Raw genomic sequence first — 21,864 nt, 5'->3', positions numbered from 1 at the left:
TTTTTTTAATAAAAACAGCTTATACATTGTAAATGGTGGCAGGTAGCGTAGATGCCTGCCACTTGCCTGGCATGTTGCCAATGGCTAATTTGAGTAAGCCACTATCTGTATTGCTAAACATATTAATAGGAGCCGTGAGAGCAAGCTTTAGTGACGTTGGGCGTAATCGTTATGGTCCTGGCCGTTGTTATACGTATGTTAATCCAGATAATGACCATCCGCCCAATGAATCCCTTGTAGCTCCATGTGTTAGCTCGTTGCCTCGTGAATGGGAGGCTGAGGTTAAATCCTTTTCATTGCTAGACTTTAATCCGCTATGACTGCACACAAAAAAGACAAACACTGCGATTCGTGTATAGACTAATTTTGCCTCGTCAAACCGATAATAGTTTTCTCATGTTCCTCACTAAATTGCTAAGATCTAAAGACAATAGCCAGAAAAGTCGTTAACTATTTTTGCATAAAACATATCTGACTTTTGTGCAGTATTTGAAATTGTTACCTTAAAATTACCACTTTTTAATCCACAAATGCCTGTGTGATGGCCAATTCACCAATGAAAATACTCACAGGGAAAGCAGATCAATAGATTTTTAGGCACACTGGTTATTTCACAGAATGCTCAGAACCTATATAACAAACATAAATATGTACTCATATTTTTATCACTGATATTGTTCATATCATATCTCTTAAGCATCTTACGCAAACTGTAAGATGCTTGTTCATTGGTTAACTGTTACAGTATGTTTATATTTATGACGAGGCTTACTCCTTTTTTTAATAAAACAGATTAAATCATACCTCTTATAAAATTATCTATTATAATCAAAGCAAGTTAATGTTGACTCAAACCAATAAGCAACTAAAAATAAGTATTTAGCAGCTGCAGTTGCACAATATGCAGGTTTACACAAGCATATTTCAAGGTTTGATATCTGCTTTATAATAACTGAGAATACAATAAATTTCTTTTTATTTCAACTCGAAAAGAGGCTTCTTAAAATTCACGGCATTGTAATGACAAAAAGTTTTTTAAAATTAATCCAGATGTTAATTTTCCACAATACTGTTTGTTATATACAGTAGATATAGAACCGTACATGACACATTGAAAGAGTGTACAGATATAAAAACAAGTCTGGCTCTCAAACAGCAACAAAAATTTTTTAAACATTATGTGAAAATTACCTAAAGAGGCACACATCTACTGAAGAACCTAGAGCAGTGCCAACGTAGACAGAGAAAATTGACAGAAAGGATAAAATTTGCGTCAGAAATATGAGTGGTGAAGCCAATGAATTAACTCGTGACCGAGATGCATGGCAATCAATGAGAACTGCTATTTGCTTTCTGTGTATCATGACTGTCATCCAATTTATCGCTAGAGTCACTCTCATCCAATTTATCGCTAGAGTCACTGTCAGACAAGTTTTCGCTAGAGTCAATACCAGACAAGTTTTCACCACGTTCCTTATCAGCTATCTCACTGTCTGTGTTGTCGTGGTCTGTTTCGGAAGTTGTTTTCTCTTGTTGATCACTACTCGCTTTTGATGTTGGATCCTCCACCTTTTCGGCGCTTGCTTCAGAAATGGTCTTCTCTGGTGCATTAATTTTCTCTGGATTGGTACTTGGAGACCAGTGCAAGACATTTCGGATCTGGTGAACTAGGCCTTCATCATCATCTATAGCATGCCGGAGACCTAAAGAACGCAATGACATAACAGCGGTGACCTAAATAGCACAGAGGCATAACAGCAGTGACCTAAATAGCAGAGGCATAACAGCAGTGACCTAAATAGCACAGAAGCATAACAGCAGTGACCTAAATAACTCATTGGCGTAACAGCAGTGACCTAAATAACACAGAGACATAACAGCAGTGACCCAAACAACAAAGGCATAACAGCAGTGACCTAAATAACACAGAGGCATAATAGCAGAGACCTGAATAACACAGAGGCATAACAGCAGAAATAACTCATTGGCATAACAGCTGAGACCTAAATAACCAACTAGAAAAGTAATCAAATCAAAAAGCTTAGCTCTGAAGTGTTTTGCTGGCTAGATTGCCGTCGAGGTCTAGCAGCGGTATGGGAACCACGTTTAACTGTGCCAAAAAGCCCGAGAAAGAATTTCATTAACAAGGATCCCACTGGCGGGAGAACAACTGTTCAAAGAATTCCGCAGTAGACTCAATAGTTATAAAAGTCAGATTATGATATCATACTGTACCCTACAAACTAAAATCGTGGATGCTTTTCCCAGTATGACAGAGCCTGATGCTGAAATCAGAGATGGAAGCCATTTCTCATACTCTACTTCACATGCGAGAGAAATTAACAAATGGAGGATCAGCTCAACTATGGCTAGAGGAGATACGACTAGATAGCTACTTAAAGCCAACTATAAAGTCGTTGCATAGAGTCAAGTCACTACACACAAAGTTAGCATTATTCTGGGACCTTCTTTATGAGTTGAAATCATAAAAGAATTATCTCACAAAACATGTTTTTTTTCTCAATCTTCACGCAGCCAAAAACTATAACTGCTCGATAAATACAGCAGATAATTAATATAAAAGAAAACAAATGGATGACCGTAAATAACCGCATATAAGACACACTTTTGTTCTTAAGAAATTGACCTAAAAACCCAGGTGCGTCTTATGCATGGATACATTTATTATAAAAATTATGCATTTACCATAATATCGAAAACTTATTATAAAAATTTCAATCTAACAATATTGATCCTCGTGGTCACAATTGGCAGATCATAGACATTCCGACTTTCCTCGTGTTGCTGCCCATGGTGAAAGTATGCTCAGCATTAAACATCCATTCGGCCCATTTCTGCTTCAATGCTGTTTTGAATGGCTTATTCACAACGACATCTATCGGTTGCAGAACACTGGTCATGTTGCCGGGGATAAAGACTAAGTCTGTATTGTGCCACTTCAATTTTGATTTAACAAACTTGGTCGGAAAGCGTCTAACATCAGCACCGATCGCTGTCACCAATCATTTGACATGAAGAATGAATTCACGAAAATTTACATGAAACACCACCGTCTCTATGAAAACTAATAAAAATTTAGGGCAAAAAATTAGGATGTGCCCTATACGCAGACAGGTTTTCCATCATTTTGGAGGTCAAATATCCACTGCGTCCTATACACGGTATCATCATATACGCGAGTATTTACTGTATATAAAATATATGTAAAAAGAGATTAATGTCAATGAAAAAGGTTTTTATTATCACGTTACCTTAGAAAGAGGTGACTGGGTATGTAGCTTGGGTGTATGTAAAGAATCCTGTAGTTCAAGGTAATCATATGTAGAGATTAAACTGTATTATTGTAGACAATCAAAACACCACAGCTGGTTCTATCAAAAAAGTATTTGTGCACACGAGTCTGATTGGTCAGCTCAGTTCATTAACTTAGTTCAAAGTAATTATTTTACATATTTTTAATTATAACTAATTAGCTCAAAATATAAAAACTCGTATTTTGAACTGCATATCTTACAATATAAATATATAATAACTTGACATTTAATATAATAAAAAACAGATTATACACAAGCTTTCCTTTTGATAGTAACAATGAAACACCAAACAAGCCACCCATCCTAGCCTTAAGGAACAAAAGCTAGACTTGACAAAAAGTGGCAAGTTATAAAGTAAACACAGTTATCTCCACCTACCTATTTGTTAATAATAAATACAGAGCCTAACAATCTATATAGGTTATCCGAAGAATCGTTTCTTCAATTTACTAAGAATTCCCTCCTCTTCATTGCTACTAGCGACAGTTTCAGAATGTCCAGAACTTCTAGTGTGTTTCGCTTCATCTACAGCAAACAATGATAATGCATTAACTGACTCGTACCTTGTTGAGAAATGGGAAACACTGCTCAACATTATCATTGTTTGCTGTCGATAGGCCCATATAGCGGATCCATACTTATTTTGCATCTCAATTATTTGTAAAACAGAAAATTTCGACTTTTTCACTTCTTACTACGTTTAATGACAGTCTTGATGTTATTGCCTCTTCGGATATGAGCATTAATTTTGCAAAACGAGTTAAACATAAGAGTGGCAAGCCAAAGAAAATGAGATCTGTTTCCTCCCTTTCACAATGGAGTTTCAGAATCTAATCTTACCAGATGTAACTCTACAGGAAGACAACCTTGTTGACTCTTATGTGAAACGGACGTAACGATAAAAAGACGGTAAAGCATGTAAAACGGAAGGGAAGTAAACCCAACTGGTGAACAACAGTGAAACACGAATTCTAAGCACTGCTGCTAGTTTGCGCGCCACTGGCAGACAACTTCCTTGAAGGCTACCCACCACAAACCCTTAAAAACTCTGACTACAACATGAACTGCCAAGGTCAAAGCAGATCAAAAAATCTATCACAGAGCTGTTTCTTGTGTGGCTATGAAGTACATTGGCCTGAAAGAATGTGTTTGATGCATGTATTGCAATACATGTTCCTTTTGTCGGCGAGTCGTGTAAACTGCTTAGCCAGTGACCAAAGAATAGTCCGTATATCAGTGTGTACTTGCAGTCGAGCATGACAGTTAATGTCTGTACCAGCTCACAGCTGGGATGTACCAACATTTGCTTCTCAGCCAACTATTAATACCAGAAACATAACAAGGGGAACAGATGTTACAATTGTATCTCGCTTACTTATCATAATTTCATCGATATTTTGATTCACGTCAAAAGGGTAGATGAAGGTTAATTCATTTTTACAAAAAAAAGATGAAAAATAAAAATCTACGAAAACTGTAACCTTGTAACTCATTTTTTGTGGATAGTATCCACCACTACTCACTACTATCCACCACTACTTACTACTATCCACCACTACTCACTACTATCCACCACTACTGACTACTATCCACCACTACTTACTACTAACCACCACTACTCACTACTGTCCACAACTACTCACTACTATCCACCGCCACTTACTACTATCCACCACTACTCACTACTATCCACCACTACTCACTACTGTCCACAACTACTCACTACTATCCACCACTACTCACTACTATCCACCACTACTTACTACTATCCACCACTACTGACTACTATCCACCACTACTGACTACTATCCACCACTACTTACTACTAACCACCACTACTCACTACTGTCCACAACTACTCCCTACTATCCACCACTGCTCACTACTATCCACCACTACTTACTACTATCCACCACTACTCACTACTATCCACCACTACTCACTACTATCCACCACTACTCACTACTATCCACCACTACTGACTACTATCCACCACTACTTACTACTAACCACCACTACTCACTACTGTCCACAACTACTCACTACTATCCACCGCTACTTACTACTATCCACCACTACTCACTACTATCCACCACTACTGACTACTATCCACCACTACTCACTATTATCCACCACTACTCCCTACTATCCACCACTACTCACTACTATCCACCACTACTCCCTACTATCCACCACTACTCCCTACTATCCACAACTACTCCCTACTATCCACCACTACTCCCTAGTATCCACCACTACTCACTACTATCCACCACTACTTGCTACTATCCACCACTACTCACTACTATCCACCACTACTGACTACTATCCACCACTACTTACTACTAACCACCACTACTCACTACTGTCCACAACTACTCACTACTATCCACCGCTACTTACTACTATCCACCACTACTCACTACTATTCACCACTACTCACTACTATCCACCACTACTCACTACTATCCACCACTACTCACTACTATCCACCACTACTCCCTACTATCCATAACTACTCCCTACTATCCACCACTACTCCCTACTATCCACCACTACTCACTACTATCCACCACTACTGACTACTATCCACCACTACTCACTACTGTCCACAACTACTCACTACTATCCACCGCTACTTACTACTATCCACCACTACTCACTACTATCCACCACTACTGACTACTATCCACCACTACTCACTATTATCCACCACTACTCCCTACTATCCACCACTACTCACTACTATCCACCACTACTCACTACTATCCACCACTACTCCCTACTATCCACAACTACTCCCTACTATCCACCACTACTCACTACTATCCACCACTACTTACTACTATCCACCACTACTCACTACTATCCACCACTACTGACTACTATCCACCACTACTTACTACTAACCACCACTACTCACTACTGTCCACAACTACTCACTACTATCCACCGCTACTTACTACTATCCACCACTACTCACTACTATCCACCACTACTCACTACTATCCACCACTACTCACTATTATCCACCACTACTCCCTATCATCCACCACTACTCACTACTATCCACCACTACTCACTACTATCCACCACTACTCACTACTATCCACTACTACTCACTACTATCCACCACTACTCACTACTATCCACCACTACTCACTACTATCCACCACTACTCACTACTATCCACCACTACTCACTACTATTCACCACTACTTACTACTATCCACCGCTACTGACTACTATCCACCACTACTTATTACTATCCACCACTACTCACTACTATCCACCGCCACTTACTACTATCCACCACTACTCACTACTATCCACCACTACTCACTACTGTCCACAACTACTCACTACTATCCACCACTACTCACTACTATCCACCACTACTTACTACTATCCACCACTACTGACTACTATCCACCACTACTGACTACTATCCACCACTACTGACTACTATCCACCACTACTTACTACTAACCACCACTACTCACTACTGTCCACAACTACTCCCTACTATCCACCACTGCTCACTACTATCCACCACTACTTACTACTATCCACCACTACTCACTACTATCCACCACTACTCACTACTATCCACCACTACTCACTACTATCCACCACTACTGACTACTATCCACCACTACTTACTACTAACCACCACTACTCACTACTGTCCACAACTACTCACTACTATCCACCGCTACTTACTACTATCCACCACTACTCACTACTATCCACCACTACTGACTACTATCCACCACTACTCACTATTATCCACCACTACTCCCTACTATCCACCACTACTCACTACTATCCACCACTACTCCCTACTATCCACCACTACTCCCTACTATCCACAACTACTCCCTACTATCCACCACTACTCCCTAGTATCCACCACTACTCACTACTATCCACCACTACTTGCTACTATCCACCACTACTCACTACTATCCACCACTACTGACTACTATCCACCACTACTTACTACTAACCACCACTACTCACTACTGTCCACAAATACTCACTACTATCCACCGCTACTTACTACTATCCACCACTACTCACTACTATTCACCACTACTCACTACTATCCACCACTACTCACTACTATCCACCACTACTCACTACTATCCACCACTACTCCCTACTATCCATAACTACTCCCTACTATCCACCACTACTCCCTACTATCCACCACTACTCACTACTATCCACCACTACTGACTACTATCCACCACTACTCACTACTGTCCACAACTACTCACTACTATCCACCGCTACTTACTACTATCCACCACTACTCACTACTATCCACCACTACTGACTACTATCCACCACTACTCACTATTATCCACCACTACTCCCTACTATCCACCACTACTCACTACTATCCACCACTACTCACTACTATCCACCACTACTCCCTACTATCCACAACTACTCCCTACTATCCACCACTACTCACTACTATCCACCACTACTTACTACTATCCACCACTACTCACTACTATCCACCACTACTGACTACTATCCACCACTACTTACTACTAACCACCACTACTCACTACTGTCCACAACTACTCACTACTATCCACCGCTACTTACTACTATCCACCGCTACTCACTACTATCCACCACTACTGACTACTATCCACCACTACTCACTATTATCCACCACTACTCCCTACTATCCACCACTACTCACTACTATCCACCACTACTCACTACTATCCACCACTACTCACTACTATCCACCACTACTCACTACTATCCACCACTACTCACTACTATCCACCACTACTCCCTACTATCCACCACTACTCACTACTATCCACCACTACTCCCTACTATCCACCACTACTCCCTACTATCCACAACTACTCCCTACTATCCACCACTACTCCCTACTATCCACCACTACTCACTACTATCCACCACTACTGACTACTATCCACCACTACTTACTACTAACCACCACTACTCACTACTGTCCACAACTACTCACTACTATCCACCGCTACTTACTACTATCCACCACTACTCACTACTATCCACCACTACTGACTACTATCCACCACTACTCACTATTATCCACCACTACTCCCTACTATCCACCACTACTCACTACCATCCACCACTACTCCCTACTATCCACAACTACTCCCTACTATCCACCACTACTCCCTACTATCCACCACTACTCACTACTATCCACCACTACTTACTACTATCCACCACTACTCACTACTATCCACCACTACTGACTACTATCCACCACTAATTACTACTAACCACCACTACTCACTACTGTCCACAACTACTCACTACTATCCACCGCTACTTACTACTATCCACCACTACTCACTACTATCCACCACTACTCACTACTATCCACCACTACTCACTATTATCCACCACTACTCCCTATCATCCACCACTACTCACTACTATCCACCACTACTCACTACTATCCACCACTACTCACTACTATCCACTACTACTCACTACTATCCACCACTACTCACTACTATCCACCACTACTCACTACTATCCACCACTACTCACTACTATCCACCACTACTCACTACTATTCACCACTACTTACTACTATCCACCGCTACTGACTACTATCCACCACTACTTATTACTATCCACCACTACTCACTACTATCCACCACTACTTACTACTATCCACCACTACTCACTACTATCCACCGCTACTCACTACTATCCCCCACTATTTAATATCAACTTAAAGTTACTCCAAAACAGAGAGGCTACAGATGGGAAACATACCTGAATGTAGCTCTGTTACTCCATTCACAGAACCCCTGGAAGATTTGTCCATCTCAGCGAATGAGAGAATGAGTGCTCGTTGCTTGGCAGTCAGCTTCCTGTAAAAGCGACCAATATAATGAAATATAGTCAAGGTCAACAAGTGCTTTGTGAACTCCCAGTCCCAGACATAGCTGCCAGTCAAACTTTGACAGCAATTCAGTGAGGATGTTCGCACTAATGAAACAAGCATACATTGAGTCATTACAACAAGAAACTAGTAATCTGCAAATCAGTTTTTCTGTTCGCATACTCAGCTTTAGTTATAAGCTTGTCACACGGTGACTGCTGACGTATGGACTAGCATTACATGTATATCCATGTACCTGCATCATAATCTTTGCAGTATATTTGTACACCATAATGCACACTTGAGAAGCCTAAAATTTTCTAAAAGATTGACTGAGCGACCTTTGATACAGTACACTCTGTGTCTGGACTGGTTTGGTAGGTGCAATATGGTCATCCTTACGCACACCATTTCCTGATAAATCAACAAAATTCTTTGCAAAGTATACAGCAAAGGTACAAATTGCCATTTACTCGTTTAAGGAACCCATTAAAATGGCATCGATAAAGCGACATGCTTATGAGGCTCAACTAAACTGAGGCAGCGGCCGGCAAGTTGCGCCACCGTAAACGGGTGGATTGTGGGTGCATGAGCTAAGGTATAGCCAGCCTCTATTGTCAGGGTTTTCGAGAAAGCTGGCATCAATGTTGAAACGCAACCGGCAAGCGAGTCTGACTCAGACAATGAGGAGGAACCCGGAATGTTTGATGAAGAGTGAATATATCATCGTATAAAGTCGACTACATTCACTATTTTTCCTTTGTGCTAGATTTTTACGTATGTTTTAAAATGCGTCTTAATACATGGTGCAGTGCACCTTATATCACTGTATTTCCATGATGCGCATAATTCGCAAATTTGAGCCGATCCGCAAGCCATCCGCGTCATGGAAACGGCATAAATCTGCAAGCTAAGCGAGTTTTGTGATCCGCAAAACTTTATCGAATTCATCGTGCTTGCGAATCATGGAAACGGCACTTGCAAATAATGCGCATTAAAATATCGATGGCTATTACATTATAAACATTTTCACGCTTCAGTCCTTTTTCGATTCGATTTGCGCAGTCTCAAATGCCCAATGTTCCGAACGATTGCTGCTAAGCTTAGCGTGACAAGACTGCGTAGCCATTTATAGTGATTAATTAGGCTAATACTTGACCTATGGGGTCAAGAAGTGAGTTAAATGCCATCCCCGCAGGTGTTCATGGAAACACTTAATACACACAACTTGCCACAACTTCGAATTCGCATGAAGCGAATGATGCGCAACATGGAAACATAGTGTATATCTGTTAAGTATAGAAATGGACCACAGAATTGAGACTGTTCTGTGATATAATGTCGAAAATACAGTATACATGTTATATAAACCATGACTAGTAAAATTTATGGGAGTTATTAGCACAATGTTACAAGGATTACACTCACTTTGGCACCTCAACCTTGATATGAATATAATGGTCACCAGAGCCGTAACTGTTAACTCTCTTCACACCTTTTCCTGGCAGTCTGATGCGGTGATGGGAGTTGGTACCAGGTGGTATCTACGGCAACAACTTGTTAATGAAAAGCTATATTTAGATAGATAGTAAGGAATCAATGGACACAGCATAAAACCATTCCCAGCAGAATTTGAAAAAGTGGGAAACAGGATTCTATGGAGACCAGGATAACGCAACTCCCAACTGATATGCTGAGGAATTGAGATGACCAGAAAATTCCTTTTCATTGAGCGTGAGACACAGTGACATATTACTACATGGTTGAATTACATGTGAATTCTTCAACATATAATGTAGAATGCGAGCAAACATTTCATACTACAACCAACAACATTTGGAACAATCAGTTTCTCAAAAAATTGCAGTTTTCTAAATCAGAAAATAATTATGTGTGATAATCTACTTAACAATGTTTGGTTCTATGACATTCAAATAATACTAAATTGCGCCTCATGTCTCCTCTTCCGTTTTAAAGTCATGGATGTCAAGAAGACTAGGGCAAGTGGTAGTAGTGGTGAAAAGGAGATGAGCCAATCCTTGTCTTAGAATCTTGTCTTAGAATTAAAATGAATCCTTAACAAATCTAAGAAACCATCTAGCAGTTTTCATAAACACGAAAGTGATAGAAAGAAAAGAAATCGTCGCTTGAGAGTAAGAAGAGGGGTTGTGCAGAATAATTAGGGATGAACTGTTAAACTACCCCATATAAATACAAGTGTAAATTAGAGACTGTAGACTAAGTTGAACTACCTCCGTATCATCTCTATCACCACCTTTACCTACACACTGTACATTTCCTGTATTACCAAGACTACACCTCGGTGTGTATCTTTAAAGCCTGGTTTCCATATCACAGCACAAGGCGCGCAACAAGGCGCACGACGTCGTGCGTAGGCCAGCTGAGATATGAAAACATCAACGCACGACAATCGCGCGACGTGCATACGTTGATCGCAAGGATCCAACAGAATGGATCCTCGCGACGGATGCGCGCGATGATGTATCTCACAATACACTGCTCGACCTTTTCAACCTATCCACAATTAAAACGGAGAGCTGTTTTCTGAAGAAGTTGGTCTCCCGTACGAAAGAGAAAGCCTGGTTTTCCTATGAAAGCGCAAGAAGGTCGCAACGGAGGGCTGTTTTCCGAAGAAATCTGTTTCCCATACTAAAAAGTAAGGAAATTACCCACCCTATCCAAGGCAAACATAACGCCTATGCACGCTATGGAAACACTGCATCGCAGCCCCAAGAAATGCAATGCGCACGATCACTGGGCCGCGCACGATCATTGCGCTGTCATATGGAGACCAGGCTTAACAAAAAGACTAAATGACAATAAAAAGCTTTTTCATGGATTATTATTTGATTTGTTTGATATGTTAAAAAGATACCGTGTATTCTCATGAGAACATTTGTTTCAACATACAATGGTTTCAACATACAATGGTTTCAACATACAATGGTTTCAACATACAATGGTTTCAACATACCATGGCTTCAACATACAATGGTTTCAACATACAATGGTTTTGACTTTAAAGAAAATCTTGGAATAGACTACCTTTGTATTTCGAGGTTTAGGCCATATAATAATTTCATTAAAGGCCTTATCTTTTAAAGCAAGCGCATACAGTATCTAACAAATTGGTACAAAGTGTCCCTTTAAGAATTATCTGCTTTCAGTTTTTATACGAGGGGGCAACTCCGAGAGTTGTCGACAAAGATTCAATGGCATAAGGATTTGGAAAAGGTAACTTGATTGATTTTGAGGCTGGTACACAACAAACTGCAAGGATGACCGGGCACCAGCCTTACTGAATTGGATGATAAATTTAATTGTGAGAAAGCCTTGCAGCTTCGTACATGGTTTCAGGAGCAATGACCAATTAGATAAATAACACAAAGTTGGCAAGCATCTATATTTTCAGGTGATTTGAAAAATATTGCATAATAAACCTTTACCTTGACTTGTATATCATGGTAGATACCAGGAGTCGTGAGTTGCCCTCCCAACACGGCCTGGCTTATAGATATAGACACATCGCTATGTACATCAGCTCCTTCCCTTCTAAATATATTAGATTTTTCTACCTACAAAATGGACAAACGAGCATTAATGACATCACCTAGAGCACGACAGGAAATCATCTAATAACATTAAATAAGCACTACTTCCGCATGTCTGAGCTTTAGGAATAAATGATATAAAAGATCTGTGTCCAACATCGACTAAAAGAGGATTTATCTATAATATAAATATATAAAATGTATAGATAATATAAAGTATAAAGAGAAAATATTTACACATAAATGATTTCATCCACCAGTTTATTGTCACTGGGATGCTAACAGGCCTCTGTCTCTCAAATCAAGTTACCCTATGACACTTTTATTTTGCTAGTATTTAGTTTCGTGAGTAGCACACAGAGTAAAATTTCGCTGCAACTTAATTTCGCGGCTCTGATGAGTGCGAAAATATAGTGATGTGAAAACAAATGCAGTGGAAAAAACAGATTACATTCCTCAGGTCCAGTTCGCTAATAAGGAAAAAAACTCAATTTGGGGCTGAATAGTTTGTATTTGTAAACCGCAGGTTGAAATGTGTGGGTGAGATCGATAATTCAATTTGATCACTTGATACCATTTGTTTCTTGGACTATCAATGACGTCTAGGTCCCTCCTGCCGTGACTTTCTCACTCGAATCCCAAGAAGAAGAAAATAGATAGGTAACAACCAACTTCACAACCAAAACTGTATAACCCTTTCGCTGCCATAAACGCATTTATGCGTTTTCTAGGGGCCACTGCCATAAACGCATTTTTGGACTTTCTCAACAATTGTGTGGTAACCTGATTTTATTATTTGTTGACCACATAACCCACGGTCGTTAAGAGTTTTATGAAATTGACTGTGTTGCCCAAGATTTCTCTATAAAATCAGCCTAAAACAACGAAGCAATTTTAATCTTTTGTTTGAGATTTTCTAATCTAAAAACAAACATTTTTCTGTGAGTTCATTAACTACGGCGTGCGAGTCATAAAACAGGTAATTAGTTGTTGATGACATTATAGCCAATTAAGATTTAGATTTTCGTGATTATACAGATAATTAAAGTAGCAGCACTGTCTCTGAAAGTGGTGAAAGTAGTAGTTTTGTAAGAGTAAGGAACATTGGGGAGGATTGTTTTAGCCTCGGATCGATCGTAGCTTCACATAGCTTTATCATCGCGCACAAGTAGAGATACATTGAATTTTTGCATAGCAATATTGGTTAAAATATTGGCAAAATAAAATATGTAACAAAAGTATTCTAGATAGAGATTGAACTTGAAAAAAATACTGTATACATATCATGAAGCAATATCGGCAATTTCAGTAAAATGGCTGACACTAGGCCGATAGCGAATTTGTACATGGTTGGCAGTGAAAGAGATAATGTGGTTAAACCTGATGAGGGTTGATATTGTTTTTGGTTGGTAATAAAATTCATCACTACAATAATTATTCTTCAATTTTATGACTTCACCTACCAGACTTTCATCCTCATCAGTTACAAATTCGGTGACTAAACTGATATCATCTTAATTTGCTTTGCCATGCTGCTCATTCGGTGTGTTAGCTATAATGAGTTTACTAGAAATTTCCCATTGAGCCCAGCCACAGACGAAAATTGCCTGCATTTCTAATATGACGATTTTATTGTGGATATCAATGAACAAAGCTATTTAACTTCGCGTTTTCGTTCGTTCGTTATGATAGTTTAGTTTCGCTCATGAAATCTTCGCGAGAGGATGACACCGCGAAAATGCGAAAGTTAGATGCCGCGAATATATAAGTGTCCTAGAGTAGATGAGTACAAATCAATGGAATAGCAGACAAACACTGGACAGACAAACACTGAACAGACCATTTTATGAATGTCCAAGTAATCTAAAGATAGACGGAGCACCCTATAACTTGGGAGAACTCCAAAACACACCCCATGCCATAGCCCATGGCCGCATGACTCACTCTAAATGTAATAAATATCTCCTTCTTGCCCACAGGCATCCTCACTGTCTGTCCATCTTCGACTCCAGCAGGAACAGGCACGGTGACATACTTCCTCTGCACAGTACGACCAGCTCCTAAAAGGGGGCATTAAATCAATTTAGATGGTTAAATATAAAATATCTGCAAATATTCTGTTTATTCCTTTTCCCATCTAGACAGTTACCTCTGTGACTACAGCTATGGGACTCTATGTTAAAGTATGCTTATCACCATCAAAAACCAAGCTAAAATACAACTCAAGTCATTTCCTTCTGGATAATAATTTATAATCATTTTGTATGAACAGTAGCTCAGGTCAAGGTCATATTTAATGCTGTAAGACAACGAGAAACTAGACTAGGCTTGCCACAAATTATTATTGAGTCACATCTGTCTGAAGTTTCCTAAAACCTTGCTAAAGATAAACCTAATATAAGTATCAAAGACCGGTGCGCCATTTGCCAATGGATAAGTTATACTCTTTATTTTCGTTCTGAAGTGCCTATTCATTGATTCCTTTCTAATTATTTTCTAGACATTCTCATCAATTTAAATTTCTATGATTTTCTTACTCACTATTACGCTGAATATACTTACATCTGTCCATAATTTAAGTTGATTCAGATTGATTGATGAGAATGTCTAGAAAATAATTAGAAAGAAATGAATGAATAGGCACTTCAGAAGGAAAATAAAGATTATAACTTATTCAGAGGCAAATCGTGCACCGGTCTTTGATATATATATATATAAGCTAAGCATCCTACTAAAGAGATCATTGTGAGGACCCATGCCAAAATTATCAAAGTTTATTACAACTCAATTTTTAATTTGATCTTGACCTGACTAATTTAGCTAGGGACAAAACAAGAATATCAAGAAGCAAAATCTCCCACTTACGTTACACTAGAAAGCTGAAAAGGAACAAATTCTTTGTCAAATAAACCATTTTGCGAGGAGAAAAAAAACATAGTTCACAGCATTTATATGTGCACATGAAAAGGCTTTCCAAGGAAGACAAATCCAAATCTATGTTTGACAAATCAGAATATAAAAGCATTATTAGGCCTACTTTTTACAGTTTTGAAACGTTTTCAGACTAATTTACTTGCAAGGATAACAGATTGCTCGCAGATAGCAAAGAGCATTTCAACTGGAATACTTATCTCTAAAATAGGATGAGTTCCATAGTTTACTAAACATATGTAGGGTGAATCAGCGCTTGCTACTAAGTAGGCACAATTCAAAGCAGTTGACCATGACAAGTGCTTGCCAATACAGGCAGAGGTGAATTATAGGTAAGACTATAGAATATAAGATGGAGGCAAATGAATACCTGAACACTCGACGCACTTGTATTGAATGTACTGTCTGGATCCACCGCACTTCCTGCATGTTGTTCTCATGACGAAGGGTCCCTGTGTTACAGTTTCCTGTAGAGACAGTCATATGTAAGTCACAGTAACTTAAAATGACTGATACAACTTTGAGTTAGTTACAAGTCACAACTGCTACAGGAGGTGATGAGCCGCCACTGTATCACAATGTTTTATAGACGAAAAATAAAATTTGGTCGCGATTGATTGACATAACAAGCAATACTTTTGGTGACTACTGTTACAAATTAACTAAACTCTCGAGAAAGAATAAAAACTTACATCGAAAGAAAATAAAAGCTGCCAACTGTCATGCTTTGTTTAGCAAGAAGATAGTGCACAAAATTTGGGACCAGCCTAACCTGACTCATTTGGAGAAAATAAACATAGCATTCATTCCACACAGACCAAATGTCGTTCCTGTGAATGTCTAACACTCACCATGCCAGTGCCCTGACAGGAGGGACAGGTGACTGGGCCCTTCCCAGGAGCGTGTTTAGAACCATTGCACGCTGGGCATGTGTCTGTAATATTGACACTTATGTCTTTGTTCACTCCCCTCGCAGCTTCTTCAAACTTCAAGTTCATCATAACCTGATAGAGCAGATAAGAAGCCAGTAAGACTACAGATAGAATAACAGAAGTTACAATTAAAAAGTACATATAACTACAATGGTAAGTCACCATCGGGGTAGTCTGCATCAACACTAACCTCCTGAGTAGATCCAAAGCCAAAGTTGGACTCCTCATAGTCCCCTCCACTATCAAACTTAAATCCACCCCTAGCACCCTGAAAATCTCCAAAGATATTTTTGAACAATTCCTCTGGGTCCATATGGTGAAACCCTCCTCCTGCAACAAGTACAGCATACCTTTCTTAAATATAACCTCACTGACTACAAAAAAACACGCTATAATGTCCCATTCCCTAAGTGATCCCCCACTTCTTCGCAGCAAACGAAAATCCACTAACGCTGTTCAACTACCCAAAATGTCATCCCATTTTACCTTTAATATACAAACTTAAATTCTCAACCAAAACCAAGCAGCCCCTCTATTACTTCAGTTGGTTGTAATCACAAAAGAAACATGGCAGCGGAACAGTAAAACAGGCAAGCATTACTACAGATATGCAACAGAAGACAGGACATTGATTGAACTGACACACTGAGAGAACGGATGAACGTCTACGAAAATCCTTAAGAAACAATAGGTAGTACTTGACAAGTAACAACATGAAAATTGTTTATTTTTGTAATAAGTGAGCAGTAGATAGGCTACCATGATCATGACCAGCATACTAACAGACATAACTAATACTTCAAATGTCCATGGGTGGTAAAAATACCATAAATTTCTGTGTGCAAGTCGAAAATTTGACATCAAATTTCAAGCTTAAAACTCCATCCTCGATTTATACAGCAGTGATGTTTTTCATGACATGAATTCTAGTAAAATTCATCTTCAAAAAATCATTGCAAATCAAAATTACATGATATGACATATAGAAATTTATTTCTAAAATATTAAAATACTAGTAACCCTACTCAACATGAGATGGACTAAACACAAAAACCCATTCAACGCACTTCAATATGTCATTGCTAGAATTATCTTCTGTAATAACGCGAAGTTAGTTTTTTTCAAATTCACTGCTTTTTTGTAGTATCTGCCTACAAGCCCACACATCGGTAATTCATTTGACACATGCACTATCGCCCATCCATCTATCCTTTTTTGTACATGGATCCTGATTCCCGACAGATATCTGTCTTGCGCCATCGCTTTTCTGTTAAATACGTATCATCAGATACAGCAGTTTCCTGCTATTAGGAGAGGCAGGTCAATGCAATTGTGAAGTATTGTTTTTTGTTGTGCCTTGTGGTCTTCACTAGAACTGTCTTCTCTCATTCTTTTGTTAATTGTTGTATTGCCGACTGCATCCAAATACATGGACATTTTTGCATACCATTTCCTCAGCTACACATCACCTGCCTCTGATGCCGACTGAACTATTAGCGATCAAGCAATTTGAACCAAAGAAGCGGTCGACGTATACAGCAAGTACATGTCAAAACCAGGATTTTAAAACTGAACTTTAGACCTCGACTTCACTGCAAGTCGACTTGGAAACCGAAACTTACGGTATACCCATCACTACTTAGAAGAGAATCTTTTCAATGATTCAACCTTCATGATTGCAAACATCTAATAAGATGTCAAACATAAAATTATCATTCGTAATTTATCTTTCTATTTAATACACTATTACACTAAGTGTATAACATTACAAAGAATTTGAATGCATTACGTTACACGGGTTTATAAATAAATTTTAAGTTATCAATCGCTTTGGAAAGACTGGTTGATAGATCATAGAACAACCAGGACTATAATAAATGCATATTTGTGAGCAAGTAAAGTCACCCCTGACAGACTATGAGTAAACGCCAGAGTCTAGGTATGCAGACGCACATGCAGAGCGAGAATAATAAGCCGATATAGAGCTTACCTCCATGAAATCCATGTGCTCCTGACGCACCAGCACTTGCTTGAGGTCCAGCCTGACCAAACATGTCATATTGTTTCCTCTGGTCCGAGTCACTCAGCACCTGTAAGACCAGATACATGTAGGTTAGAAGACACCATTGTTTACAATGTTTACAATACACCTTTCTAAAGAACTGCACTGCATGGAAGATGCACTGGCTTCAGTTTTGTAAATTAAACTCAACTTTACACTCAGCAGTGTGGAGCAAGTTTTTCTCATATCTCGACATGCCTTTTAACGCGTTGTCACCTACACAATGACAGGAAGTAATGCTGAGCATACGCGCTTTACTGCTTCCTAAAACCTTCACATGGATCAATAGAATATACTTACAAAATTAGGTACTATCAAGCATCCAACTGTCAATTTTTAGTAGTATACAACACATAGCTGTTCAGAAACAAGCGCGCAATGATTCTTTTACAATAAAACTGATAAAATTAAAACAGTGGAACTTGCTATACCGTAACCCAATATGAGTGCTAAACAACACACAGCAATAAATTAAATAAAAGCAAACAGGCTTTTCAAACATGGCCTGTGTTAGTTTTTTAATGGTTCTAACTTTGATGCCATTCTAATATACCACAAAACATCTAATTGAACGCCACCTCTATATGACGATCACTATGAGAGAAGGGTTGAAAAATAGAGCCCCACCCTCTATTTGAACGCCGTCTCCATTTGTATGCCAAATTGACAATCTTTGATCTTTATGCACCCATAATATCAAGCGATCAGTAGAAGTGTCAGCAAAATGAACTCATAATGAATCGTTTACATAAATAACAATCAATTCTCTCGTTGTCACACTCAAAAGCTTTTAGCTTGTTTTTCGTTAAAACTTTAAAAACAACACCATAGAAATAATTAATAACTGTCTCAGGCTAGTAGTAGTTCCTTGTTTAACTTGATATTTCGAAGTACATGTATATAAAAACGGTTTACATTTGCGATAGTACAAAGGTTACATTTAGCAAGCAAAACTTTTACTCGTTGCATTTGTGCTAAATGCAATGCATAAAAGTTTTGCTCTGCCCAAAAAAATTGTTTGGACACTAATATCGACTAATTATGCAGTGCAGAAAAAGAGTTGAGGTCAGAAGACATTATGAAAGGTATTGGACAACTAGAAGATGTTTGTTCCATCGAAAGCAACAATCATAACACAGCTATCTGAGCAAACGATGAAATTTGTTTTTGCAAATATTTTTGTTTAAAAACATTAGTTTTTGTTTCTGAATGTAATATAGAAGTACGGTTTGTTTATGTCACTTGTTCATGAATATATGCTTGTAGCATTTGATAGACTATCATTATATAGCTTCCTACATTTATAACATATTTCGTAGGAATATATTTTTTATTGTTGTTATTTTTTATTGTTTTATTGTTATTTCAAGTTGGAAATTAAATGAGCAAAAACAACAAAGTTTCGACCGCAAGCCTCTAAATAATGGCAGATAAACATGGCAACCAAGTCAGAGCTTGAATAAAAGCAACGGTTAATACTTAGTATCAGTTGATGACTGACCTCATACGCTTCTGATACTTCTGTAAACTTCCTGTGAGCCTGTGGGTCATCCTTGTTCGTATCAGGGTGATACTTCTTGGCAAGCTATGAACAGTGATTATTAAAATGCTATGATAATCAAGAATGCAAAGAAATGATGCATGAGCAACAGCATGACAATTGGGTGGCTATCAAAATTTACAAGGTTACGAACTCGACAATGATAATAAAATGAAATCACAGCCTAAAAAGGTTCTCATGACAATATTCTAAGAACTATTGAAAGATGTTGGCAAGATAGAAAAAGCAAAATGGCGACAGCATTGAGCAACAGTTTTTCATGGATATTCCAAAACAGATACTGAATTAGCAAACCTGATAGTAAGCTTTCTTGATATCTTTGGCAGAGGCATTTTTCGGCACCCCGAGAACCTCATAAAAATTACGTGTCTTTGCAAATTGTCTGCTGGTAGTGTGTAATTCTCTTGCATAATGAAAATTCCGAGATGTCTGGAGCAAATTGTCACTGTGTAGTAGTTTGACTAAAATTCACATACAAAGACTGAAAAGAGAAGACAGACACAATACTATAAACTACAATACTAATTGAGCTGAATGAATTCGTGCTATGCGAATTGTGCAGAAATCCTGATGAGTATCGCAATATCTTAACCAAAATCATCTTATTAGCTTGAATTATCACTACATATATTATGTCTAAACATGAATATCGTGACAAGAAGTTTGCTGTAATACTACAAAACCGACTCGACTATGTTACTATACATGTAAATAAGGTCAGAAACATTATTTCCAAGATGACAATGTTAGAGCTTTTTAAAATTGACCAGAATGAAAGCTGTAATAAGATACACCAGTCTGATTTTGCTGTAGCCTATTTTATTATAGCAAATGAAGAAGCAAATGAGTGAGACTAGGACGTCAGCTTACTTCATAACAGTTTGAACTGATGCAGAGCAAATTCGTAAAATTTGGATAACACAACTACCACTTGGTATTGTTTTTATCATACAAGTGTACTATTACTATCGAGTAAGTATCGAGTAAGTATCGAGTAACATCGATGTTGTATATGAACAAAAGTTAGGTTGATATGAAACAGTAGTTATGATAGTAGCCAGTAAAGTACAATTACACTTTATACTATTTTGCTAAAAGAAGTTCGTCGCACATGTAAATACACTTGAAAACAGTATTCTAAATTTTGTGAAATAAACATTTTTATGGAACTAAAACAAACAAGAATGAACATTTCAACTCTTCCCTAGACATTTCCCTACCAACAGTGCACATAAAATGATCTGATAGTCATATGAAACCAGAAAAAGAAGACAAAAAGACATTATCCGCAAAAAGAACAAAAATCACTCAAGTTTTACTCATTCATCCTAAAGGGCCATTATTAGCCCGTTCTGTACTTACTTGTACCGGCGTTTGTTGCAAGTCCCGTCATGGCGGTGATTGCTTTGTAACAGTCATGATTTACAATACTCCTAGATAATATTAATCTAGATAAGATAATGCTAGAATATTTCATTTCGTAGTAACGTGTTAATACCGTCACAATGTAATCAATGAAGTTAGACTAAGACGCAGATCACACGTTTC

General features: G+C 38.4%; 1 protein-coding gene across 2 annotated transcripts; it reads right to left on the bottom strand.

Moving 5' to 3' along the window:
* Positions 1-897: 897 nt before the first annotated feature.
* Positions 898-21,860, bottom strand: LOC137402207 (protein tumorous imaginal discs, mitochondrial-like). Of its 2 annotated transcripts, XM_068088702.1 has the most exons (13): positions 21,679-21,860; positions 20,611-20,777; positions 20,257-20,340; positions 18,684-18,783; positions 16,884-17,023; positions 16,613-16,765; positions 16,132-16,228; positions 14,775-14,890; positions 12,726-12,854; positions 10,687-10,802; positions 9,150-9,247; positions 3,714-3,860; positions 1,576-1,703 (listed from the first exon to the last, which is right to left on the bottom strand). In XM_068088702.1, exons 1-12 carry the CDS (start codon positions 21,791-21,793, stop codon positions 3,757-3,759), a joined length of 1,419 nt encoding a protein of 472 aa, XP_067944803.1. In that variant the 5' UTR covers positions 21,794-21,860; the 3' UTR covers positions 1,576-1,703; positions 3,714-3,756. The 2 variants fall into 2 exon arrangements, with proteins under 2 accessions (XP_067944802.1, XP_067944803.1); XM_068088701.1 differs by lacking the exon at positions 3,714-3,860 and having other exon boundaries at positions 898-1,703.
* Positions 21,861-21,864: the final 4 nt, after the last annotated feature.

Source organism: Watersipora subatra, chromosome 8 (assembly GCF_963576615.1).
Source record: "Watersipora subatra chromosome 8, tzWatSuba1.1, whole genome shotgun sequence".
Taxonomy (NCBI): Eukaryota; Metazoa; Bryozoa; class Gymnolaemata; order Cheilostomatida; family Watersiporidae; genus Watersipora; species Watersipora subatra.
Note: the sequence above shows the minus strand (reverse complement) of the source record. Positions and strands in the feature narration are given on the sequence as shown.

Coding starts and splice junctions, on each gene's coding strand:
- LOC137402207 (XM_068088701.1), bottom strand. CDS start 21,793: ATGAAATATTCTAGCATTATCTTATCTAGATTAATATTATCTAGGAGT. Junction 17,024..18,683: donor AGCACATGGATTTCATGGAG/GTAAGCTCTATA, acceptor TACTTGTTGCAG/GAGGAGGGTTTCACCATATG. Junction 14,891..16,131: donor CAAGTGCGTCGAGTGTTCAG/GTATTCATTTGC, acceptor GCCCCCTTTTAG/GAGCTGGTCGTACTGTGCAG.